The 27,882-nt window shown below is 43.8% G+C and overlaps 1 protein-coding gene across 4 annotated transcripts in view; it reads left to right on the top strand.

The window, feature by feature from the left end:
* The window catches only part of CMIP (c-Maf inducing protein), a 193,531-nt gene that overhangs the window by 109,011 nt on the left and 56,638 nt on the right, over positions 1-27,882 (top strand). Inside the window, exon 3 of one of the 4 annotated variants that reach the window (XM_060788425.2) lies at positions 9,959-10,009. In XM_060788425.2, the coding sequence (XP_060644408.2) occupies positions 9,959-10,009 (51 nt within the window). The other 3 variants (XM_060788426.2, XM_060788428.2, XM_060788429.2) reach the window with 3 other exon arrangements.

Below are 27,882 nucleotides of genomic sequence, written 5' to 3'. Positions count from 1 at the left end.
GGGAATTCCATAGCCAGGGGGCCATCACCGAGAAGGCCCTGTCTCTCGTCCCCACCAATCGTGCCTGTGACAATGGTGGGACGGAAAGCAGGGCCTCCCCGAAGGATCTTAATCTCCGCGATGGTACATAGGGGGAGATGCGCAAGGGCAGATGTCTTCACTATCGGGTTTTGATCCCTAAGTTGTGCCAGTCAGCATTCATATGATACAACTATCAAGCAGAAAGTGTGTGCTAGGCTGGAGCGGTATCTATTGATCTACTCACATTTGCATGTTTTCAAACTGCTAGGTTGCAGAAACTGGGGCTAACAGCGAGAGCTCACGTTGCTCCCCGGATTCGAACCTGTAACCTTTGGTTGCAAGTTCAACAGCTCAGCGGTCCAACCCACTGTGCCACCGGGGACGCAAAATAAATAAATAAATAAATATGCCAAATTGGGGCATTTGGAGGGTGCCTAAAAGGTTTCTTTCTGCCGCCCTCTTTTTTATAATATTTTCTGGCCTGGATTATTTTCAAAGGGAGGGACTCTTTTAAGACAAACCCTCATAAAACAACCCTGAATACAAAGCTCCCGGCCAACAGTAAAAGGAACTTGGCAGGCCCCATCAGATTTTTATCTATGGTGGTCAGCCTATCAGTGATGCTTTCCTCCTGTAAGCACGGTCGTGAGAAGTTGGCACCTAAGAGGAATGCTTTGCTCCGCTGTGTTTCCTTTTGGAGATCTGAGGTCATAATATGCGTTTCATCAGCACCGATAATGGAACCGAATGGACCCAGGGAATGTTTATGTTGGAGTCTGCTTTCAGGGGCCAAATGGAGGGCTCCTCGACGGGCGGGGATACAATGGCGCTTGTTATTTATTTGGAGCCGTCACGTTTGGATGTGTGACTTGTAACGGATGAAAGAATCAATCCCACAGTTTCTCTTGGATGTCTCCCCACTGCTGGATGCATCTAGGAGGAAAGTGCAAAAAATAGACACCAGTTACTGGGGGAATTCAGAGGGGGAAAGCTATATTTAAGTCCTGACACAGTAAAGAGTATGTCAGCTTCTGCCTCTCCCTTTTCTGCCAAAATGTAAGGTAAGGGGCCGTCTCTCATGGGTTTCTTGGCAGATGGCTGTGCTCATAGCCAAGCAAAGCAACAATGTGACCCACATGTTCTTGTGAAATGCCGGTTATGCTTGAAATTTCTCTCTGATTGATATGACCATCGTCCTGAATCAATCTCTCAACCTTTTTCTTGTGAAACTTGGTGGTGGTTGTTGTCACAGGACGTCCAACTCTTTGTTTACCAGGCAAGTCAGATATTCCCACCTCAACATCTTTTAAACTTACTTGCCCAACGACACAGAGTACCCACATCCACACAATCACCATAAACAGATTGCATTCTCTGATGAATCTCCTTTGGGGTGACACCTTCTGCTGTCAAGAATTCAATGACTGCTTTGCGTAAGGTTCCATACTTTGCACTTTAACAACACAACCATTCAATGCTAAGGCTTCCCGCCAAAATGAAACTGTAGAGGAGAGTCTACTGAACAAGCCAGTACAAGCCACATACCAGTACTGCCATCTGTTGAGGAGTTACGAAGGTGGAGGCATTACTTTTCATTCAACCCTCGTACATTGACTTTTGTATATGTCGAAGATGGAAAGGGAGACCCAACTTGTGGGTTGTGCTCCTTCAGTGTCCTTTTGTTCCGCAGAAAGAACAGGCCGAGAAACATGTTCACCCTTGGGTCCTGACTGAAACGTGGCTTCTAAATTTGGCTGCTTTCTGCCCTGAAGTGTTGCTATTTTTTACCATCTATTCCTGGCAATCAGGTGCGCCCAGAAGGGAAAAACCAACAGAATAGAGATTCCCGATAAGCACAACAATGGCTGCAGAGAGTGTGCGGCCCACTGTTTTTGGAGCAAGCACAACCATATATTTATTGACTTTATAATGCGAATTTTCCAGGGAAATCCCAAATTAAAAAGTTAGGAATACAATTGCCTGTGTGCTTTCCCCCTCTGCCAATGTTTTAATCTCTTTTCCCGCATCCTTTCTTCCTGTTTTCCACCTGTTTCTATTTTTGGCTCTGATTCTGATACCCACCTTTCTGGGTTTCCTTCCTTCGCACAAATAATGCATGGATTTCATGGAAAACCTGAAAGTCACCATGCTTTGGCTAGAGGAAAGGTCCGTGGCTTCTTTCGCTTTAGCCTTAATGCAGTTTGACACCAATGGAATTGCCATGGCTCAGTTTTATGGAATCCTGGCAGTTGTAGTTTGGTGAGGCAACAGCTAAGACCTTGAGAAACTACAACTGGGAGGGCTGCGTAGCACTGAGTCATGGCAGTTAAAGTGGTGTCCAACCACATCAAAATAAATAAAAATGTAATTTTTGTTTGTGGGATTAGCATAACTCAAAAACCACTGGTCAAATTGACATGAAATTTGGGCACTATACCCCTAACAGACCAACGAGTGACCATCACTCATAACCCCCAGCCCCAAAACAGCAGAAAGGCCTTAAAAACCCAAAAACGCAAAATGATGAAAAGCTAAATGATGATACAGAAAAAAAGGGAAGAAAGAAGGAGGGGAGAAAGAAAAAAAGAAAGAGAGAGAGAGAGAGAGAGAGAGAGAGAGAGAGAGAGAAGGAAGCATGGAAGCAAAGAGCAAAGGAAAGTAGGAAAGAGGTAGAGAAGGAAAGAAAAAAAGGGAAGGGAGGAAAGAGGGAGCAAAGGAAGGAGGGAAAGAGAGGAGGGAAAGAAGGAAAGAGAAGGAAGGATGGAAGCTAAAGTGAAGGAAGGAAGGAAGGAAGGAAAGGGGTAGAGAAAGAAGGAAGGAGAGAAGGAAAGAACTAAAGGGAAGGAAGGAAGGAAGGAGAGAAAGAGGGAGGGAAGGAAGGTTGGCCACAGCAACGCGTGGGGGGATACAGCTAGTCTATATAAATAAAAATGTAATTTTCGTTTTTGGGATTAACAGAACTCAAAAACTACTGGACGAATTGACACCAAATTTGGACACAAGATGCCTATCAGGCCAACAAGTGACCATCACTCATGAAAACACTGAAAAACACAGCAGAATGGACTTAAAAAGCCAAAAAAAAAAAGCAAAAAGATGCTACAACGCATGCGCAGAAATGACTCCCCTGGCAAACAAAACACACAATAACATATTCAAACTTTCTTCCGGATTACAGCTCCCAGAATTCCGTAGACAAGGCCTTTTAGGAGAGGAGGAGTATCCAAATGCACTGCTTCCAAGATACAAGCTTCCTTCTCCTTGATTTCTTTGAGAGCATCCCAATCCCTGCATATTTCCAATTTCCTATTACTGGACTGCAACTCCCAGCAATCTTCCAGATATACAGATTAGATAGAGATAGATAGGTAGATAGATTGATCAGGAGGACTGCTAGGAGTTGTAGTTCAAGAATAGGTAGAGAAGGAAGAACGGGGAGGGAAAGAAAAGGGGGGCAGGAAGGGAAGAGGAAGAGAAGGAAGAAAAGGAGAAAAGGAAAGAGAAAAAGAGAAGGAAGGAGAGAAAGAAAGAAGGAGAGGAAGAACGAGGGAAGATTGGCCATAGCAATGGGTACAGCTAGTTAATTCTATAAAGAGGAAGGTCTAGTGTGGTGTTGTGGGGCCAAGACTTGCTTACAGGATCTTGTTGTTGTTGTTGTTGTTGTTGCTGCTGCTGCTGCTGCTGCTGCTATTGTTTTCATTAGCAGAAAAGATGATCATGCTCTCCTCTTATACCCTCTAAGTCAGTGGTATTCAACCTTCTTAATGCTGTGACCCCTTAATCCAGTTCCTCATGTGGTGACCCCCAAATTATTTTCATTGCTACTTCAGAACTGTCATTTTGCTACCGTTATGCATCGTAATATAAATATCTGATATGCAGGATGTATTTTCATTCACTGGACCAAATTTTGCACAAATACCCGATACGCCCAAATTTGAATATTGGTGGGGTTGGGGAGATTGATTTTGTCATTTGGGAGTTGTAATTGCTGGGATTGATAGTTCACCTACAATCAAAGAGCATTCTGAACTCCACCAGGGATTGAATTGAATGAAACTTGGCACACAGAAATCCCATGACCAACAGAAAATACTGGAAGGGTTTGGTGGGCATTGACCTTGAGTTTGGGAGTTGTAGTTCACCTACACCTAGAGAGCACTGTGGACTCAAACAATGATGGATATGGACCAAACTTGGCACAGATACTCAATATGCCCAAATGTGAGCACTGGTGGAGTTTGGGGAAAATAGACCTTGACATTTGGGAGTTGTAGTTGCTGGGATTTATAGTTCACCTACAATCAAAGAGGATTCTGGACCCCACCAAGGATAGAATTGGGCCAAACTTCCCACACAGGACCCCCATGACAAACAGAAAATACAGTATTTTCTGGTGGTCCTTGGTGACTCCTCTGATGCCCCCTTGTGACTCCCCCAGGGGTCCCAACCCCCATGTTGAGAAATGCTGCTCAAGACCTTGAGAAACTACAACTCTCAGGTCTGCATAGCATTGAGTCATGGCAATTAAAGTAGTGTCCAATCACATTAATTCTATAATGTAGATGTACCAAATCTTGCTGGTAAACTGGTTGCTTATTATCCGAGAGGCATTGTAGAGAAATATCTTCTGAAACCCAGCAGCTCTAACTCTTCCCCCGTGTTCTGCATTTCTTTTTATGCTAAAGAGAGAGAGAGAGAGAAATGAGATTGTTAACAAGGTTTGTATACAAAGGGGACTGTGGCAAAGAGAGATGTGTTCCTTGTAACACTTCATTCCCTAAATAAACTGCTCCTCTCGGTTCCCAGCCAGGCAAATGTCAACAGAGACCGATACTGGAGGGGATGTGGTGTCTAGCGATGTGCTGCACTTGCCAGAAGACCCAGAGCGTGCAATGTTCACTTGCTCTGTTCCCAGCAAGTTTGGAAAGCCTTACTGCTTCCATAGATTGTTTTGGGTACCAAGCGCTGGAAGGGTCAAAATGATCTGGAAAAGCATTGCAACAAGAGGAGAAGAGTGTCTGTATATGTGTGTTTTTTCGTTCTTTGCATATAGATGTATACTTGAATGTCTACATTTTATGAATAATTAGCCTATGTACTCAGGTTTGCTGGGTATAGTCTCTCTACCTCAGAGCATAGCACAGGCCCACACACGCACATCTTCCAAAATGTAAATCTTAATTAAATTGCTTACTTCCTTATGAGTTGGATGTCCCGTCTGTGGCCTGTAGGGCTGTCTTTTTGTGTCATGTCTACCAGTAGTTAATCCTTTCTATGTGCTGCCCTCTTGTGGCTGCCCCTGAGCACTGCATACATACAAACCTATAGGTCACTAGCTAATCCTGTCTGTCTTTACACTACTCTCTTGGGGTTGTATCTGAAAGCTGTATACATACCTGTAGGCCAGTAGCTAATCCTTTATGTGCTGCCCTTTTTTGTTGCATCTGATTGTTGCATACATACAGACCTATAGGCCAGTCACTAATCCTTTCTATCTATGTGCTGCCCTCTTGTGGCTGCCCCTGAGCACTGCATACTATATGCTAGCTAATACTGTCAGTTTGCTGCCCTCTTATGGTTTCCCCTGAGCACTGCATAAATACATACAAATAGGCCAGTAGCTAATCCTTTCTATCTGTGCTGCATTCTTGTGGTTGCATCTGAGAGCTGCATACATACAGACCTATAGGCCAGTAGCTAATCCTTTCTATTTATGTGCCACCTTCTTGTGGCTGCCTCTAAGCATTGCATACTATATACTAGCTAATATTGTCTGTTTGCTGCCCTCTTGTGGTTGTCCCTGAGCACTGCATAAATGCACACCAATAGGCAGTAGCTAATCCTTTCTGTCTTTATATTGCCCTCTTGTGGTTGCATCTGAGAGCTCCATACATACAAGCCTGTAGGCCAGTAGCTAATCCTTTATGCCCTTCCCTTTTGTGTTGCATCTGATTGTTGCATACATACATACCTTTAGGCCAGTAGCTAATCCTTTCTATCTGTGTGCTGCCCTCTTATGGCTGCCCCTGAGCCCTGCATACTATAGGCTATCTAATATTGTCTCTTTGCTGCCCTCTTGTAGTTGCTTCTGAGCATTGCATAAATACATACCAATAGGCCAGTGGCTAATCCTTTCTATCTGTGCGCTGCCCTCTTGTGGCTGCTTCCTACGAGCATCGCATACTATAGGTTAGCTAATATTGTCTATTTGCTGCCCTCTTGTGGTTGCACCTGAGCACTTTATAAATACATGCTTATAGGCCAGTGGCTAATCCTTTCTAACTATATGCTGCCTTCTGGCGGTTGTCCCTGAGCACTGCATAAGTACATACCTGGAAGGGTCTGGTAGGCATTGACCTTGAGTTTTGAAGTTGTAGTTCACCTACATCCAGAGAACCCTGTGGACTCAAATAATGATAGATCTGGATGATACTTCGCACGAATACTCAATATGCCCAAATGTGAACACTGGTGGAGTTTGGGGGAAAATAGACCTTGACATTTGGGAGTTGTAGTTGCTGGGATTTATAGTTCACCTACAATCAAAGAACATTCTGAATCCCACCAAGGATAGAATAGGCAAAAACATCCCACACAGAACCCTCATGACCAACAGAAAATACTGTGTTTTCTGATGGTCTGTGGTGACCCCTCTGACACCCTCTCATGACTCTCCCCAGGGGTCCTGACCCCCAGGTTGAGAAACGCTGCTAAAGACCTTGAGAAACTACAACTTGTCATTTTGAAGTTGTATTTGCTGGGATTTATAAGTCACCTAAAATCAAAGAGCATTCTGAACTCCACCAATGATAGAATTGAACCAGTCTTGCCATACAGAACTCCCGTGACCAACAGAAAATACTGGAAGGGTTTGGTGGGGATTGACCTTGAGTTTTGGAGTTGTGGTTCACCTACATCCAGAGAGCACTGTGGACTCAAACAATGATAGATCTGGATCAAACGTGGCATGAATCCTCAATATGCCCAAATGTGAACACTGGTGGAGTTTGGGGGACCTTGACATTTGGGAGATGTAGTTGCTGGGATTTATAGTTCACCTACAATCAAAGAACATTAGATAGAATTGGGCCAGACTTCCCACATGACCCCTCTGACAACCCTTCCTGACCCCCAGGTTGAGAAACACTGCCCTATATTGAGAGAGAAATTGGATAAAACTAAGTAAATAAATACAAATAAAATATATTAAACTATCAACATCCTCCTGAGATAGACCATTGGCCATGGAATGACAAACGAACAGGGATTGCTGTCCCATTGCCAACCGCGTTTAGAGGCTGGGCTTGTTAGTTGTTGCTGTAATTGTTAATTAATCAGACATGCTGAGCAATTAATAAGATAAATATTTGTCTGTACCCATTAGACTGAAGAATGATCACCCGCCTGCCTCTCGTTCAGAGCCTGAGAGCTGAGTGCATTACATCATTCCTCTTCTTCTCATATCTTTTGTGTCGTGTTGTGTCCTTTAAAGCTCGAGTGTCATCCTGGTTTTTATGTTTGATTTTTCATAATCTCTTAACCTTTTTTAAAAGGTTGGTCTTTGGGTTGGTTTGCTTCTCTTGTTATTGAATTTATAACTAACTAACTTGGGTACCCGGCGTTGTCCAGGTTATTTGTACATAAGGTTGTGGGTGAACTACAACTCCCATCATGCCAGATTAACCTCCTAAAAGGTTGTGTGTGAACTACAGCTCACATCATGCCAGATGAACCTCTTGAAACTCCATCAGTGGTTAAAGTTTGTCATGTTAGGCAAGTTTGCTCTCTAGGTGCATCATTGGTGGGGTCCGTGGGGTCTCTGGCTGCAGGATGAACTACAGCTCCCACCATGATGGGTCAGTCCCCTCAAACCCTTCCAGTAGGTTCAGTTGGTCATGGAAGTTCTGTGTACCAAGTTTGATCCAGGTCCATCGTCGGTGGGTTTCAAAAATCCAATTCAATCTCTCCCACCACCACTCCACCCCCAGTATTCAAATCTGGACATATTGGGTATGTGTGCCAAGTGTGGTCCAGATCCATCACTGTTTGGGTTCACAGAGTTCTCTGGATATAAGTGAACTACAACTCTCCCAAATCAAGGTGAATTTCCCTCAAAGCCCTTCAGTACTTTTGTTGGTCAAGAGGGTTCTTGTGTACCAAGTTAGGTCCAGGTCCATCATTGGTGGGGTACAGAGTGCTCTTTGATTGCAGGTGAACTATAAATTCCAGTACCTAAAACTCCAAAATGTCAAGGCCAATTCCCCCCCAAACTTACCAATATTCAAATTTGGGTATATCAGGTATGCATACCAAATTTGGTCCAGTCATTGTTTGAGTTCACAGTGCTCTCAGTGTGGATGAACTGCAATTCGGCCAAAACAAGGTGAATTCCCCTCAGAACCCTCCAGTGAACTACAACTCCCCAAAATCAAAGTTGATCTCTCCAAAACCCCTACAGTATTCAAATCTGGGCATATTGGGTATGTGTGCCAAGTGTGGTCCAGATCCATCATTGTTTTTGATCACCGTGCTCTCTGGATGTGGGTGAACTGAAACTCCCCCAAATCAAGGTGAATTCCCTCCAAAGCACTCCAGTATTTTTTGTTGTACACGGGGGGGGGGGGGGGGGGGTTCTGTGTGTCAAAGGTGGTCCAGATTCATTATTGGTGGGGATCACAGTGCTTTGTCTTGTTTCAGGGTGAACTACAACTTCCATCATGTTGGGTCAGTCCCAGAACCTCCTGCAGTATGTTCAATTGCTGTGATCAATTTTGTGTCCCACAGAGTATGAAAGGGTTATGGGTGAGGCAGTAGGCGGGATCATGCGAATTACACACCAATGGAGAGAGTTAGAAACACTGGGATGTCTGTGGTGGAGGAAACATGTAAAATCTAGGATGATGTTTGTCCCGGTATGAAAGCCTTCACTTGGATGGTGGGCAGTATGGTGTTTGTGGAGGACACTGGCAGGGGTTGTATGAGAGTTAAATGAAAAGTAATGCCTCCACCTTCGTAACTCCTCAACAGATGGCAGTACTGGTATGGGGCAGGTACTGGCTTGTTCAGTAGACTCTCCTCTACAGTTCCATTTTGGCAGGAAGCCTTAGCATTGAATGGTTGTGTTGTTAAAGTGTGAAGTATGGAACCCTGCGCAGACAGTCGGTCAATGCGACTTAAGCAACGTGCAGTCATTGAATTCTTGACATTAGAAGGTGTCACCCCAAAGGAGATTCATCAAAGAATGCAAGCTGTTTATGTTGATTGTGTTGATGTGAGTACTGTGTGTTGTTGGGCGAGTAATTTTAAAGATGTTGAAGTGACACCTTCTGTTGTCAAGAGTTCAATGGCTGCTTTGCTTAAGTTGCATTGACCGACCGTCTGCGCAGGGTTCCATACTTCACACTTTAACAACACAACTGTTCAATACTAAGGCTTCCCGCCATAATGGAACTGTAGAGAAGAGTCTACTGAACAAGCCAGTACCTGCTGCATACCAGTACTGCCATCTGTTGAGGAGTTACGAAGGTGGGGGCATTACTTTTCATTCAACCCTTGTACGTGTTCACAGTGCAACTCCTTTGCCAGATTTATTTTAAGGGAGGCGGGCGGCGGCAAGGAAATCATGTTGTGGTTGTTGCAAAGCTGTTGCTCCAGTCGCATCTCCAATGGCAAAGGGAGAGAAATAAATCGAGTGCCGGCTCTTCCTGTTGCTATGGCAGAATAGTCCTTCACACACGCAAAGGACGTGTTCTGGAGCGAGGAGCAATCCGGGAGTGGATGGGCAAGGTTAATGGCATCAAAGAAATGAAGCGCTGGGCTGCTTGCAGGCTTTCAAACCTTGTGAGAGCGATGGGTTTGTGTGCTCTGGTGTAATGGCGTGTGACATCTAATGTTTCCACTTAACGTGTTCTCTTTCTCTCTTTCTACATTTCAGGCTGCAAACAGTTACCTGAGGGATCAGTGGTTTCATTCGTTGCAGTGGAAGGTAGGCACTCTGTGTTTCTGGAATGATCGTTTCAAAGAGAGAGAAAGACAAATAGCACACTAACTCCTACCACACTACATTAAATATATTGCATCAGGTTATTTGGAGCTCCTCCTGGTTTCCTGTACTGGATGATGGTCCAATCCGGCTCTTGCAATGCCTTGATTTTGTCTAACCTTTTGGAAGTCTTGAGATCGATAGTTTACCTTTGGCCCAAGAAACATTGGCATCTATAGTAGAATACACTAACATGTGTAAACCCTCTTCCCTTCTTTCTCTTTCTCACCTTCCCTCCACACATATCTTTCCCCATTTGCTTTCCTTCCTTCCCTCCTTTTTCTTTCTTCCTTTCCCCCTTCCATTCTTTCCCTTCTTTTTCTTTCCTCCTTCCTTACCTTCCTACATGCTTTCTTTTCCCTTCTTTCTCTTTCTCGCTTTTCCTCCACACATACCTTTCCCCATTTCCTTCCCTTCCTTCCCTCCTTTTTCTTTCTTCCTCTCCCCCTTCCATTATTCCCCTTCTTTTTCTTTCCTCCTTCCTTACCTTCCTACATGCTTTCTTTTCCCTTCTTTCTCTTTCTCGCTTTTCCTCCGCACATACCTTCCCCCTTTTCCTTTCCTTCCTTCCCTCCTTTTTCTTTCTTCCTCTCCCCCTTCCATTATTCCCCTTCTTTTTCTTTCCTCCTTCCTTACCTTCCTACATGCTTTCTTTTCCCTTCTTTCTCTTTCTCGCTTTTCCTCCGCACATTTCTTTCCCCATTTCCTTTCCTTCCCTCCCTCCTTTTTCTTTCTTCCTCTCCCCTTTCCATTCTTTACCTTCTTTTTCTTTCCTTCTTCCCTACCTTCATCCTTCCTTTCCTTTATTTTCCCTTCTTTCTCTTTCTTGCCTTCCCTTTTACATACCTTTCCCATTTTCCTTTCCTTCCCTCCCTTCTTGTTCTTTCTTCCCCCTTCCATTATTTCCCTTCCTCTTTATTCCTTCTTCCATACCTTCACATGTATTTGCCTTTCTCTTCCCTTTTTTCTCTTTCTCGCCTTCCCTCCACACATACCTTTCTCTTTTCCTTTCATGTCCTTCCCTCCCTCCTTTTTCTTTCTTCTCCCTCCCTTCCCCTTCCATTCTTTCTCTCCTTTTTCTTTCCTTCTTCCTTATATTCCTATGTCAGTTCCTTTCTCTTTCCTTTTTTCTCTTTCTTGCCTTCCCTCCACACATACCTTTCCCCCTTTTCTTTTCCTTCCTTCCCTCCCTCCCTTCTTTTTCTTTCTTTCCCCTCCCTTCCCCTTCCATTCTTTCCCTTCTTTTTCTTTCCTCCTTCCCTGCCCTCCTACATCCTTTCCTTTCTCTTCTCTTTCGTTCTCTTTTATCACCTACCCTCCACACATACCTTTCACCTTTTCCTTTCCTTTCCCTCCCTCCTTTTTCTTTCTTCCCCTTCCCTCCCTTCTCTCTTCCATTCTTTCCCTTCTTTTTCTCTTCCCCCTTCCTTCCCTCTTTCCCTTCTTTCCTTCCTCGCTCCCCCTCATACTAATGTCGCTCAGCAGCCAATCTGTTTCGCACACTTCTTTCTTTTCCCAGTGACATCACAAAGGGCCACTTCACCTAGAAACAGCCAATCCATGTGTTCCTCTTCTTTCCCTTCTAGCTCTGGGCTTGAAAGAAGTGGGTTGTTTTTTGTTCAAACATTCAATTATTTTAAATTGGATAACGAAGTGTATATGTATCTGTGCCAAGTTTGGTCCAGAGCCCACATGGGCAAACTTTGGCCCTCCAGGTGTTTTGGACTTCAACTCCCACAATTCCTAACAGCCTACCGGCTGTTAGGAATTGTGGGAGTTGAAGTCCAAAACACCTGGAGGGCCAAAGTTTGCCCATGCCTGGACCAGAGCCATGGAGCTATGGAGGATATTTTGTGATACATTCATAAATACATGGTGATGACTGATATATAGATTTACTTTGTTTATTATTTTGATGACCTACCTGCCGTACAGAAGATTAACTTGTTGACTTACTTTTTACTAGCTGGTTATTATTACTACTGCTGCTGCTGCTGCTGTTGCTGTTGTTGTTGTTGTTGTTGTTGTTGTGTACCTTCAAGTTGTTTCTGACTTACCTGGGACTGGCTCCACCCAACTCTGTGTTACTGGTCCATTTCCAACCACAATTCAAAGTGTTGGTACTGAATTATAAAGCCCTATGTGATCCATGTCCAAGTTGGATTGCTGTGAGTTTTCCAGGCTGTATGGCCATATTCCAGAAGCATTCTCTCCTGATGTTTCACCCACATCTATGGCAGGCATCCTCAGAGGTTGTGAGGTCTGTTGGAAACTAGGCAAGTGAGGTTATATATTTGTGGGATAATGTCCAGGGTTGGAGAAAGAACTCTTTTCTATTTGAGCTAATATCTCCCAACAAATGATTCCCCCAAGCAGGAAGCATCCAAGCTTTGAAGCTGCAAGACTACTCAATTATAATCAAGGCTGTGGACAATTTCAATAGTGGAGCCCCCGTGGCGCAATGGGTTAAACCCCTGTGCCGGCAGGACTGAAGACCGACAGGTCGCAGGTTCGAATCCAGGGAGAGGCAGATGAGCTCCCTCTATCAGCTCCAGCTCCTCATGTGGGGACATGAGAGAAGCCACCCACGAGGATGATAAAAACATCAAATCATCCAGGCGTCCCCTGGGCAACCTCCTTGCAGACAGCCAATTCTCTCACACCAGAAGCGACTTGCAGTTTCTCAAGTCGCTCCTGACATGACCAAAAAAAATTTCAATAGTGCGACCTATGATTCTCTGACCTGGTGCTGTCTAGGTGTGTTGAACTTCTGGAGGTACCAGGCAGCAACCAGCCGGCTTTGAAGCTGCAAGGCTATTCAGTGCTAATCAAGCTGGCTAATTGCAACATTCACACTTCCTCCCACCCTAGTCATTCCACAGATATATAAACCCCACTTGCCTAGTTTCCAACATACCTCACAACCTCTGAGGATGCCTGCCATAAATCCAGGTAAAACGTTAGGAGAGAATGCTTCTGTAACATGGCCGGACAGCCTGAAAAACTCACAGTAACCCAGTGATTGCAGCTACGAAAGCCTCCGACAACACATGTCCAAGTTATTTGAAGACCCATACTCCCCCATATCAACCTATCTATGCGTTGAAACCTTCTGGGGAGCTCCTGTTCTCTGCTCCACCACTATCATGGGTACATGTGATGGGAACGTGGTGGAGGGTCTTTTTGTTGGTTCCAGAACCTCCTTTGGTTCCCTGCTTACTATCTTTCCGCAAGGAAGTCAAGTCCATTTTATTCTGGCAGGCCTTCGAGGATTGATTTTTTCCAGGCTTGGTATAATACGCTGGACTTGTATTTGTTGCTGTCGTCTTAATTGGTTTTTACTGGTTGTAATTTGATTGTTGTTTAATTGCTCTATAGCTTTAATTTTTTAACTATGTTTATTTTATTTAATGCAAGTTGCTCAAAGTCTCTAACTTGGGGAAAAACCATATAATGACAACAACGATAATGTAGTAGCCTTATAAATATACATATATACAGTATATAAAAACTGTAAATAAATAATAATTTAATTTGATTGACTTTTAAATTCTGAGATGTAACGGCTTTAGTAGTTGTAGTAGTAGTAATAATAATAATAATAATAATAATAATAATAACAACAACAACAATGGGTTGTTGTAGGTTTTTCGGGTTATATGGTCATGTTCTGCAAGCATTCTCTCCTGACGTTTCGCCTGCATCTATGGCAAGCATCCTCAGAGGTTGTGAGGATGCTTGCCATAGATGCAGGCGAAATCATAGATGCAGACCATTCAATGCTGATCAAGGTGATCAATTGCAACATTAAATTGTGTATCTATGTTTTTGATGTGGGCGCTGTGGAGTGCCGATTTGTTAGCCGTCCTGAGTCCCTCTGCGGAGGTTGAGATAGGACAGGATATAAAAGCCCTAAATAAATAATAATAATAAATTCACACTTGTCTCCAACAGACAAGAGTTCTTTCTTCCACCCTGGACTTCATTCCATATATATATATATATATATATATATATATATATATGCAGTCCCTGGTGGTGCAGTGGGTTAAACCACTGAGCTGTTAAACTTGTTGACTGAAAGGTTGCAGGTTTGAATCCGGGGAGCTGTGTAAGCTTCCGCAGACAGCCCCAGCTTCTGCCAACCTAGTAGTTCAAAAACATGCAAATGTGAGTAGATCAATAGGTACTGCTCCGACGGGAAGGTAATGGCGCTCCATGTGCTGGCCACATGACCATGGAGGTGTCTATGGACAATGCCGGCTCTTCGGCTTAGAAATGGAGATGAACACCACACCCCAGAGTTGGACACAACTGGACTTAATGTCAGGGGAAACCTTTTACCTTTACACACACACACATACACACACCCTACTTGCCTTGTTTACAACAGACCTCACAAGCTCTGAGGATGCCTGCCATAGATGTGGGCAAAACGTCAGGAAAGAATGCTTCTGGAATATGGTCAGACGGCCTAGAAAACTCACAGCAACCCAGTTGGACCTATTTCCCTTGCCCAACCTTCTCCGATGCTCTCCATCAACAAATTTGGTGGCACAATGTCATCGTTTCAGCACATTATTTCCACTATTAAAGGATCATGCTGGGCTAATTTATCTGATCCTGAAGGGTTTCGTTTCTGCTCAGACTTAAAAGACCCAAAGCGCCGCCAATGTCACTCAATAACCTCTGCCATGGAAACCATGCAGGAAGGTCCTTCACTTTAGACCTCGGTGTGGCCTCTGTTGACTCATCCCTTCCTGCTTGTGAGATCGATAATAAATAGACAGTCCCAAAGGTCTGCTGAATCTGTTTTCCTAAATCCACGCAATGGACAAAAGCCCCGTCCACAGTAACAGAAGGTCACTATAGGAAGGATGCCATGACAACTATTAATGCACTGCCTTCCCAAAGGAGAGGTGTTTGGAAGGATAGGCAGAAAGAAATAAAAGCTTTCTACAGAAAGGAGTCACTTTCCTTCTCCGGAGTCTGGAAGACTATCTGTCGGGAGTGCTTTGCAGAAGGAGGGCTGGACTAGATGGCCTCTGGGATTCTTCCAACTGTATGAGCTTAAAGCTATTGTCCCTTGTGACCGCATCTCCCTCCATCAACCTGCATGACCTCTCCGATCCTTCGAGGAGGCTCTCCTCTCGCCTCTTCCAATGTCACAGGCAAGAATTGTGGGAACGAGGGAGAGAGCCTTCTTCGCTGTAGCTCCCCGTCTTTGGAACTCACTACCTGGTGAGATTAGGCAAGCTCCACCTTAGCAGACTTGAAGCAAAATCTGAAAACCTGGCTTTTCTGATGTGCCTTTGGAGAGTGACCGTCCATACCATTTGTGTTGCCCCATCTATAGTGTTGCCCCTATGATGCACTTTGCCCCCATTCTAAATTGAAAGCCTCACCCCACTGTTTCATTTTCTTTGGCCACCCTCATTTGCATATCTCCTCCTCCTACCTCGCCCAGGGTTTTATCATTTTATCTTGTCCATTTGGCCTGCCCATCCTATTTAATTTTATATTGTGTCCAATTCTGGGCACCACAATTCAAGAGAGATATTGACAAGCTGGAATGTTTTCAGAGGAGGGCGACTCAAATGATCAAGGGTCTGGAGAACAAGCCCTATGAGGAGCGCCTTAAGGAGCTGGGCATGTTTAGCCTGAAGAAGAGAAGGCTGAGAGGAGATATGATAGCCATGTATAAATATGTGAGAGGAAGCCACAGGGAGGAGGGAGCAAGCTTGTTTTCTGCTTCCCTGGAGACTAGGACGCGGAACAATGGCTTCAAACTACAAGAGAGGAGATTCCATCTGAACATGAGGAAAAACTTCCTGACTGTGAGAGCCATTCAGCAGTGGAACTCTCTGCCCCAGAGTGTGGTAGAAGCTCCTTCTTTGGAAACTTTTAAACAGAGGCTGGATGGCCATCTGTCAGGGGTTCGTCTGTTTCCGCCATCTGCTTCTCTGACCCTGGAATTCAACAAAAAAGCTCCTGTTTTGTAGCAGGTTTCCTATGAGGCAGGTGAGGTGGTAATCCTTTGTGATAATATACATTTTTTCAGGAGGAGGCGGTGGTTTACAGTATGTTTGCCATAGATGCAGGCGAAATGTCAGGAAAGAATGCTTCTAGAACATGGCCATATCAGAGCACGGTCCAGAGTGACTCCCAGGTATTGGGGTGCGCTGCAATGCTCCAGTGGGGTTCCTTTTCATTGCTGTGTGTATGTATGTGTATGTGTGTGTATGTGTGTGTGTACACACACACACACACACATATATATATGGGGCATCTAATTGTTGCCGGTCTGTACGGTACCCTGAGTCGCCTTCGGGCTGACATGGGCGGGATAGAAATTATGTAAATAAAATAAATAATAAATAAATAAACGTATTCCTCACCCCAAAAACTGAGAAGCTGTTCTTTGAAAAGCTTCTGCACACTGCAAGAAAAAGCAGAATCCTGTCAAATGTTGTCCAGAATCCTGCCAAAAGTCCAATGAAAGCATCCAAAACGGTCCTGCAATATAGAAAACGAGGGAAGGGGAGCAATTTCAGTCTCTCCATTTCCTCCATCCTTTGTGAGCAGGGGTGGCTCAACCATTACGCAAAGTAAGCATTTGCAGTATAGTTGATTTTGCCCAGAGGTGCTCTTGAGGCACTCTTGGGGGAAAATAGACATTGACATATGCGAGTTGTAGTTACTGGGATGTATAGTTCACCTACAATCAAAGAGCATTCTGAACTCCACCAATGATAGAATTAAACCGAATATGGCACACAGAACTCCCACGACGAACAGAAAATATATATCAGTGATTGGTTGGGGATGCGCCAAAATACTGTTTGCTTACCGTTGAAAATTATCTGGGGCCGCCTCTGATTGTGAGAATAGCATTATGGCTTTGTTCCTCGGGTTTGTGGCTAGGCAAACCCCATTATGACAGGTCTGGCTTTGGGTTGCCAGGACTTGGGAGGTTCTCATCACCAATCCAAGCCTTTGCTGTGGGTGCCGTGCAGAAGCGAGGAGAGAAATTGCTGCAACGGTGGCTTCTCGAAACCAACATCTTCCCGAGCTTTTGACAGCCCTCTGCTGCTCTGGCTGACGACACTGATGATGCAGGTACCCCGGGGAGAGAGAGAAGAGCCCGTTTTGCAGCCATTTATGGCAAAGCCGGGCTCAAACCATACCCAGAGAGTGCCAGTGTGTTGTGTTTTGCTTTTTTTGCCCCTCCAAGAGAAGTCAGGAGCATCATCGGTAGGTAAAGAGAGGATGGAGGGAAGGCGAAAGAGGCTGCATGCCAGGCAATCACGTCTCCGAATCAGATTGAAAGGGATGCGTGTCCATTCGGATCCTTTTCGAGACGATTCTCTGCCTTCTGCAACGTTCGGTTGCAGAAGGCAGAGAATCGTCTCGAAAAGGATCCGAATGGACACGCATCCCTTTCAATCTGATACTAAATTGCTTCGAAAGAGCCCCTTCTTTGCACAATCAGGATTTTGGAAATGAACTGCAAGAATTTGGGTTTTTTTCCCTTTCTTGTGTTTATGCTCTTAGTTCTTAGTTATCGGAGGAGATTCGACATTTGCATGTATGTCTCCGTGTATTCGTTTTGCAACCGGAGGCTGTTACCTGGGAAACCGGCGGCTGGACCCAGCTTCTCTGCAACGGGATATTTTTGCAAGGATGCCGTCTCCGCCACTGGCTTGTCGAACAACAGGTCAAAGTCCAAGAAGATAAGGCCTCGGTTGCCTCCGCTTTGAACAGGGTTAATGAGCAATCCGGCCCAAGAGGCAGCCGACTAACATCTGTGACTCTGAGAGAGAAAACCAACCACTGTCTATACATTAAAATTAGATGCAGAATAAGAAGTAGACCATAATATATATTGATTTATTTATGCATGCCGTTTTAGATTGTTTTGTGCTGCATTTTGTTTTTGGCAAAATAATGTGAATGTTTGTTGTCGAAGGCTTTCATGGCCGGAATTACTGGGTTGCTGTGAGTTTTCCGGGCTGTATGGCCATGTTCCAGAAGCATTATCTCCTGACATTTTGCCCACATTTATAGGTTGTGAGGTCTGTTGGAAACTAGGTAAATGGGGTTTATATATCTGTGGAATAATGTCCAGGGTGGGAGAAACAACTCTTGTCTGCTTGAGGCAAGTGTGAATGCTTGATTATATTGAATGGCCTTGCAGCTTCAAAACCTGGCTGCTTCCTGTCTGGGGGAATCTGTTGTTGGGAGGTGTTAGCTGGCCATGATTGTTTCCTGTCTGGAATTCCCCTGTTTCCTGAGTGTTGCAGCCAGGCTTCGAAAGTGCAAGGCCATTCAATGCTAATAGCATTGCAGCTTCAAAACCTGGCTGCTTCCTGTGTGGGGGAATCCATTGCCGGGAGGTGTGAGCTGGCCATGATTGTTTCCTGTCTGGAATTCCCCTGTTTTCTGAGTCTTGCAACCAGACTTTGAAACTGCAAGGCCATTCAATGCTAATAGTATTCCAGCTTCAAAACCTGGCTGCTTCCTGTCTGGGGGAATCCGTTGTTGGGAGGTGTTAGCTGGCTATGATTGTTTCCTGTCTGGAATTCCCCTGTTTTCTGAGTTGCAGCCAGGCTTTGAAACTGCAAGGCCATTCAATGCTAATAGCATTGCAGCTTCAAAACCTGGCTTCTTCCTGCCTGAGAGAATAATTTGTTGGGAGGTATTCGCTCAAACAGACAAGGGTTCTTTCTCCCACCCAAGTGTGAATATTGCAATTGGCCACCTTGATTAGCATCAAATGGCCTCTGAGGATGCTTGCCATAGATGTGGGCAAAACGTCAGGAGAGAATGCTTCTGGAACATAGCCATACACACACAACCCAAATGTTTAATTGTTTTCAAAAATCCTGAATTTTATTATTACTGTTGTTGTTGTTATCATCATCTTTTTTTATATCCCGCCATAGGGACTAAAAGCAGTGAACAAATGCACGATCCTAATAATAATTCCAAACGAAACAAATACAATAAATAAATATTAGTGCATGGATATAAAGTTAAAATACAGTAAATACATTTAAAATTACATTATCATTATTATCATTTAAAACACAGTAAAGAGTAAATACAATTAAAATTACATTATTATTATTATTTAAAATACAGTAAATACCATTAAAATTAAATTATTATTATCATTTAAGACACAGTAAATGCAATTAAAATTACATTATTATTATTATTATTTAAAATACAGTAAATGCAATTAAAATTACATTATTATTATTATTATTTAAAATACAGTAAATACAATTAAAATCACATTATTATTATTATTATTATCATCAACTACCAAGTTTGCAAACTTTGTGGTTTGTTTGTTGGTTTAAAAAATGCAATACAATTGTTTGGTTTGCTCCTGACACAATAAATAAATAAATAATAATAATAATAATTATTATTATTATTATTATTATTGTTTCTATCCTGTTTTAGCTCTCTAAAAAGAGACTCAAAAGGGTTAACACTGAAACAATACAATATATAATTTAATACCTGAAATAAAGTTAAACATTGAAACTATTCAAAGTAAACAGTTAAAACCATTAAAAACCTATTAGCAGACTTTAAAAGCTTTACAGTCTTTAATACGAGCTCAGTATGCTTACATCTTCGTAGCAGTTTGCAACACAAGCGTACAAAAGTCAATCTAAAAATGATCGCCAAGAAGATAATAAATAATGAAAAATGCATTAAAACCAGTAGGGGGAGGGGGAGAATCATAGCTGGCCATGGAAAAGTTGTATAAACAAGGAGTTTGGTACTCAACAACACAGTTTCTGTTTGTAACAATACAGACAGACCTACAGTTTCTGCTGAGGTTTGGTTCCCTCCCCTCCATGAATGCCAAAATTGTGTTTATATTTTCATACTGTGGATAGTGAATCCGTGGATACTGAATCGGTGGCTATGGAAGGCTGACCTTTCGTATTTGTACTATGAGACATGTATTAATGAATGACACTCAAATTGTTTGGGCTTGGTGGCTTTTTTAATTTATTTATTGTGTCTGTTGGGGTTCAGCCTGTGTGTGAACCTGAACCTGATTCTCTGATTGTATTCCCTGATGCCAATATAGATGTCAATGTGAATTCTGAGGCCAATTTAGATGATGATGGTATGAGTAGTGAAAATCCTACAGCCTTGGAAAGTGAAAGTCAAAATTCCCATGAGAACATGCATTCCGAGCCGAGCGGAGAAATTTCACTCCCTTTTCCTCCCAGTCTTAGTTCTCCAGAGAATCTGACACCTGGTCTGCCTAATGAGGATAGGCGGGGGCAGATTTGGCAGAGCCGGGGAGAAGCACAAAGTGTACGTAGGTCAGCCAGATTGAAAGAAATGCAAACAAAAATGTCAGGCGTGTCTCGCAATAAATTTCTCAGCCTTAAGTATGCCTGGCCTGAATGCAGTTTCAGACCAGACATCGTTCCAGATTCATGTGCAAGCTTTTGCAGGCCTCCTGATTCGAGTGGCCTTGTTCCTTGGAGGTTTTCTACTTGTTCCAAGTACGGTTAGTGGATTGCTAACAGGTTCCAGGATTCAGCAGTTTTGCTGTGGGTTTTATGATCTTGTTTATGGATATTTCTTGTTGCTGATTTTTACTGTGACTTTTTACCTTTGCATTTTTCCTCTATTTTGTATTCATCTGTCATAAATAAAGTCACATAAATGAAGTCAAGTGTGGTGGATGGTTGTCTGAGGGTCCAGTTTCCTGCTCTGGGTTGCAACAGTGTCAGAAGCAAATTGAGAATACAGTTATAATGTATAGAAAAACCATAAACAAAGTTAAAAACTTGGCATTATACTAAATGTTCTTTCACCAGAAGCTGGCCACTTGGGGTGTCCCTGTTGTTGATGTGAGAAGGTCCTCCATTGTGCATGTGGCAGGGTTCAGGCTGCATTATAGCACGTGGTCAGTGGTTTGCTCTTCTCCGCACTCGCATGTCATGGACTCCACTTTGTGGCCCTATGTTGTTACTCCACTGGAACCACAGGCTGATAGTGTTGTGACTCAGATGGGGTCCCAGAGTGACTCTGACGAGGATTATGGGATTCAGGTTCACAATCAGGTTCAAAATGTTCCAGTTGTAGACAATGAGGAACAGGGTGTGCAAGTTCAGTTTCCCACAGCAGGGAATGATGTTTTTGATACTGAAACTAGCCAGGTGAAAATTGACTCTGAAAAGGAGGACAGTTCTCAGCCTGATAGTAGGCAAGAAGGCAACCAGGCTGGCACCAACAAGCAGCCTGACCTTGATGAAATGGGAATCTTAGATCCGGCTGACCGTTTGGTATTCAGAGTTTGAAAGAGTGTGAGAATAGCTAACAAGAAGGAGGTCAGGGGCCAAAGAAATGCTTTCATGTATTGCAAAGGGTATTAAGCAGTGTGTTTGAATACAAACCTTTGTCAGAGCAACTTTGCGCTCAACCAAGCAGCTTGTGCTCGTTTGCCTGGATTATCTTGTAGTTCTTGTGTCCATGATCTTGGGACGTTGTCAGGTTCTCATGAGAGATTGTTTTGTTGGTGACTCTTGGAATCCTGCTTTATAGTGCTATGCCTTATTGATCTTTTGGAACATTGCTTTTTTAAAGAACTTTTATATTTTATTTTTCAATAAGCTACAAAGACTTCAGTCTGTGTGCAGTTTTGGTGATTTCAGCAAGATGAATCTACTCTGAGGTGCAACACCCCATTTCTTAAGGTTGGCTCTGCATCTCATGGTGCCAGAGTGCAGTCTGTTCAGCACCTTCCAAGTCGCCCAGTCTTCTATGTGCTCAGGAGGGGGTTTCTCATCCAGTATCAGCCATGGATTGAGGTTCTGGGTTTGAGCCTGCCATTTTTGGACTCTTGCTTGCTGAAGTATTCCTGCAAGTATCTCTGTAGATCTTAGAAAGCTGTTTCTTGATTTAAGTCATTGGCGTGCTGATATCCAAACAGAGCATTGGCTGGAGATGTCAATGCCTTGGTCCTTTCATTACTGTCAAGTGGTTCAATACCGGCTATACAGTATAATTTCTCCAGTAGTATTGGGTGTAGACATCCTGTGATAATGTGGCATGTGTCATTAAGTGCCACATCCACTGTTTTAGCGTGGTGAGATGTATTCCACACCAGGCATGCGTATTCAGCAGCAGAGTAGCTAAGCGCAAGGGCAAATGTCTTCACTGTTTCTGGTTGTGATCCCCAGGTTGTGCCAGTCAGCTTTTGTATATTATTTCTTGCAGCCACTTTTTGTTTGATATTCTAACAGTACTTCTTGTAAGTCAGAGCACAGTCCAGAGTGACTCCCAGGTATTTGGGTGTGCTGCAATGCTCCAGCGGGATTCCTTCCCAGGTCATTCTCAGAGCTCAAGATGCTTGTTTGATCTTAAGATAAAAAGCACACGTCTGTGATTTAGATGGATTAGGGATCAGCTGGTTTTCTCTGTAATAGGCCATAAGAGCACTTAAAGCTTTGGAGAGATTCTGTTCAACTATTTCAAAGCTCCCTTCTTGATGAGCGGTGATGGCATGATCATCTGCATAGATGAAACTGTCTGTCCCTTCTGGCAGTGGCTGGTCACTTGTGTAAATGTTAAATATTGATGGAGCAAGCACACTCCCCTGAGGCAGGCCGTTCTTCTGTTTCCGCCATCTTTTTCTCTGACCCTGGAATTCAACAAAAAAGCTCCTGTTTTGTAACAGATTTCCTATGAAGCATATAATATTCATGAATCCAACTTTAGTGGTGTTTTTATGGCAACACTGGGTATGTGGCAGTTTTTTACTGTTGTATTTTGAAATGTGCCTCAATGTAGCTATATTTGTCTATCTGTTTTTCTCCGTTTTCATCTCTTATTTGTTTCAGACCAGTTAGAGCTCCCTTAGGTCTCAGTTTTAGGAGAAAGATATAAGCCAAATAACTCAATAAGCTCAGTGGCTGAGCACCCACTTTTATACGGAAGGACCAGGTGCAGGGAATGGACAAATCTATCAAATTAGCCAATAAAACAAATAAAAGAAGAACACTATGATCCAGAACTTGCTTGTGTGATTTGACCCTTATTTTGGTCTGCAGTCTTGCAGAAAATTACTCCATAATATGGATGGAGTTGTTTGATCCATTCTTCCTTCCTTCCTTCCTTCCTTCCTTCCTTCCTTCCTTCCTTCCTTCCTTCCCCACTTCTTTTCTTCTTTCTTTTTTCTTTCTGTCCTCCCTTCCTTATTTTTTTCTTTCTTCCTTCTTCCTTTCCTTCTTTCCCTCCTTCTTTCCCTCCTTCTTTCCTTCCTTCCTTCCTTCCTTCCTTCCATTCTTTCTTCCTTCCTTCCTCCTGTCTTTCCTTCCTTCCTTCCTTCCTTCCTTCCTTCCTTCCTTCCTTCCTTCCCTCCTTCCTTCTTTCCCTCCTTCTTTCCTTCTTTTCTTCCTTGCTTCTTTCCTTCTTTCCTTCCTTCCTTCCTTCCTTCCTTCCTTTTTTCTTCCTTCCTTCCTTCCTTCCTTCCTTCCTTCCTTCCTTCCTTCTTTCCCTCCCTCCCTCCCTCCCTCCCTCCCTCCCTCCCTCCCTTCCCTCCCTCCCTCCCTCCCTCCCTCCTTCTTTCCTTCCTTCCTTCCTTCCTTCCTTCCTTCCTTCCTTCCTTCCTTCCTTCTTTCCCTCCTTCTTTCCTTCTTTTCTTCCTTCCTTCCTTCTTTCTTTCCCTCCTTCTTTCCTGCTTTCAGGAACACACAGAGATAGCAGACCATCTTGCCCTAATGAGAAAAACACAGACTTTGCCATTGATAACATAATGCCAGAGCTGATGCTTTGCCAACATAAAGCATAGAGGATTTGAAAAGAGAACAGTTTGCCGAAAAGAAATGGAAGTTGGAGTGGAAGGTTTCAGGGATAACATTTAAGTTGGTTTCTGCTCTCCAGTGATTGCATGTGTGGATCATTCTTTGAAGTCTCCACTCCTTCTTCCCATGGGACGGGCAACCTTCAGTGTTAACCTCATGCAAGAATGTGCCTTCCCAGGGAAAGGAGAGTAGTGTACCTTTGAGACGCAAAAAGCTTCAGAAGATCTTGCAGTTGCCCTGGAGGAGATGGAAGCATGTGCCTTTAAAGGTTACACAATACTTCAAGTGTTTTATCTATCTATCTGTATCCTAGATTTAGATAATATTTAGATTTTTTTAAAAAAATGGCTTGTTGTGGAAACAAGGATTGGGATAAAACTTCAGTGGAGACCCCTGTTTCCCGTGATAATAAGTCTTTTGGGAACAGATTTCCCTTCCAGGGTGTATATTTCTCTGACCTCCTGCTGTCTCACCCCCGTTCTTAACTAGACGTAGTTTGTAAGTCAGTTGTTTGTAACTCAGGGACTGCGTGTATATTATAAACTGCTTGGAGTCCCATTTGGGGAAAAGTGGGGTATAAATCAAATAAATAGTTTAGAACAGGGAAAGGTAAGATGTGACCCTCTGCCAATTTTTGGAATTTACAGTCTCAGGTTCTCTTTTCTGCTTTGTAACAGACAGCATTTTTAAAAAAATCCCATGTTAACAAATGTTGGGGATGTGTGGTAGGTACTTGGCAGATGGCGATATTGGCTTTTGGGACCGTTTTATGCTGCCCACCCCTTTAATATTAGATGGACTAACATTCCTGTAGTGTTGCGAATATCCTTTCTGGATAGTAAATAGATTTTTGCAGATTAAAGTACAGCTGGAATTGCAGTTGGTATGTCTTTGGGGAAGCTGTTTATCCTCCAAGTGGAAATGGGAAGGTCAGTGCCAAGGCTGGATGTTATAAGCTGGTTCACATGGTACCATAAAATGTAAGAGTATGAGAACTCTAGCTTATTGAGTCTTAAATCCAGTAGAGACAACACCATAACAACAACACGACATATCCAACCCACCAAAATCTGTTGACAGCTAAGAGGGCCCTATGGGTCCCGTACCTGATCTGGCCACAGTGGTCCACGCTCTTGTAACATCCTGTATAGACTACTGCAACGCACTCTACGTGGGGTTGCCCTTGAAGAGTGTTCGGAAACTTCAACTGGTCCAACGAGCGGCAGCCAGGCTGCTCACCGGAGCGACATACAGGGAACACACAACTCCCTTGTTGTGTCAGCTCCACTGGCTGCCAATCCAGTTCCGAGCACAATTCAAGGTGCTGGTTTTGACCTACAAAACCCTTTACGGTTCCGGTCCAGCGTATCTGTCTGAACGTATCTCCCTCTACGTCCCACCCCGGAATTTGAGATCATCTGGGGAGGCCCTGCTCTCGACCCCACCACTATCACAAGTGAGGCTGGTGGGGACGAGGAGCAGGGCCTTCTCAGTGGTGGCCCCCCACCTGTGGAACTCACTCCCGGGGGAAATTAGGACATCAACATCCCTCCTCGCCTTTAGGAGAAGGGTAAAGACGTGGCTATGGGACCAGGCCTTTGGGCATCCTGACAATTAGATATGGAAACCAGATGGATAGGACTGACAATGTGCGGAAAGTAGAACCTAACTATGAGTCTGTTAAACGCTGTCCAGCAATGAGGTTTGTATTGCTTTTACTGTTTTAATGGTTTTAACTGCTTTTACTTTATGGGCTTTTTGGATGTGTCGCCGATAATAATGACTGCTTAGGTTAATTGTTATTGTTATAATTGCTATTGTTATTGATGTTATGTTTTGTTATCATGTAATGCGGGCATCGAATTGTGCCTTGTTGTGTAAGCCGCCCTGAGTCCCCCTCGGGGTGAGAAGGGCGGGGTAGAAGCGACTGTAATAAATAATAATAAATAAATATGGCTTCAAACTGGTGCACAAACACAACCAAGGAAATGGGGTATAAGGGAAGTGGATGAGAAGTTCCATTTGGGCACAAAGAAGATCCCATTTGAGCACGGTGAAAAGTCCCTTTTGGGCACAGAAGAAGGTCCCATTTGGACAAAGTGGGAGTTCCCATTTGGGCACAGAAGAAGATCCCACTGGGCACAAAGGAAAGTCCCATTTGGATACAAAAGAGGTCCCAAAAGAGGTGGAATGTCCTATTTGGGCCCAGAACAGGTCCCATTTGGACATGGTGGAATGTCCTATTTGGGCACAGAAACAGCTCTATTTGAACATGGTGGAATGTCCTATTTGGGCACAGAAGAAGGTCCGATTTGGACACAATGTAATGTTTCATTTGGGCACAAAAAAATCCCATTTTGACATGGTGGAAGGCCCCATTTAGGCACAAAGGAAGATCCCATTTGGGCACAGCAAAGGTCCCATTTTGGCACCTGTCAATGCATGCTGTCCAACTATTCCCACTTGCAAAAACAATAATTAAACTTTGTTTTCTGGCTTGTTATTCAAACTAGAGATTGAAACCATAAACAAACATAAAACAAACCAGGATGTTAGTTGTGCTTACATTTGTACAACACAAAGCTTCTTGGTTTGTTTCATGGAGAATGCATTCAGTAGTTTGCTTAACCATGGTAAACCACAATCCCTGTGCCTCCCTGGCTTCATGGAACGTGCATCCCTTTCGTTTTGTAATTTGCACACTACAGTATGTCCGAATAAAACTTAATAATTGCTGAGAGACTGTCTAGGCACATTGGTTCCCAAACTGAAACATAAAATCTACACTTAGCAGTGGCACGTCTTTGGGAAGTCCATTGTGCCTTGGGTCGGTGGTTGAGGAAAGGCCCTGCTTCCATGCCACAACAGAGCAAGTGAATACAATTCTCTTGCCAGTTCCCTTTTCTTTGTATTTCTTGCCTTTTGAGATTCTAAGCCAGAGGCCAGGGAAATGTCAAATGAACATGGAAATCGCCGTGTGCACTGATGGTGCTATATAAATGTTAAACAATAAATGGTAACAATGTAATGTGCAAATTGTTCACACTTCACATTGTGCCAGTTTTGGAAACCCAGATCTCAGAGTTTCCCTGAGCAGAAACAAAAGGTACCGCTTGTAAACCTCGTCCGCAAAGACTTGCTGTGCGTCATTGTAAGGAGGAATCCCCCCGTCGTTTTCTCATTTTTGCTGAAGGCTGACTTCCTTGGAAGCTTGGCATTAAATCAGTAATTTCTGGCGCACGCAATTCGTGGGAAGCCGAGGCACGCTTGGGCTGTAACACTTGTGCGCCGGCAACGGAGGGAGTGATTCACTGCTGGGAAAGGGGGTCCCTGCAGAAAATCTGTGACAGTTGGAAGCTGGGGTGGACTGGGATAAGTTTAGATTCCTCCTCGTGAGTCATGGAAAACTGTTGAAGTCTCTTGGGGGACGTTTTCGGGGCCAGAGCTAGCGTGCCAGAGCAGCAACAAATGGAAAGGAGGATTTGGGGCAGAGAAGGGAACATGGCAACAGAGCCAGGCTCCGAGTTCCTTAGGGACGGAGCCTGTTGACTTCACGAGGGACAGTTCAAACCCCAACATGACAGCATTCTTTCCATCTGTGTGCCTTTCTCCTTCCGTCCCACTGCGCAGAGGTTGTGGTGGGGATTTTGCTGATGTCATTGAATGCACCTGAGGCTCCGGCACACATTTTGGCAAAACTGGCTTGAAAGGACACGGCAAGCGCTGTTGCTACGCTGGGTATGTTGTGCTAAATGGTATCCATCTTATACTCTGTCTTGTGTCTCCAAAATGTACTGTATCGGTTGGAAATTGTTTCTGGCGCTCAATGGTGTTAGTTATTTAAAAGATCCCTTCTACCTGCCTGTCTACAAAAGATCCTCTCTTCAAGTGTTGCTTAGAGGATCATAATTGGCAGTGCCATCTAAACCTTGTCTACTCAAAGGCAAACCATACTGAATTAAGTAG

This window comes from Anolis sagrei, chromosome 8 (assembly GCF_037176765.1).
Source record: "Anolis sagrei isolate rAnoSag1 chromosome 8, rAnoSag1.mat, whole genome shotgun sequence".
Classification (NCBI taxonomy): Eukaryota; Metazoa; Chordata; class Lepidosauria; order Squamata; family Dactyloidae; genus Anolis; species Anolis sagrei.
Note: the sequence above shows the minus strand (reverse complement) of the source record. Positions and strands in the feature narration are given on the sequence as shown.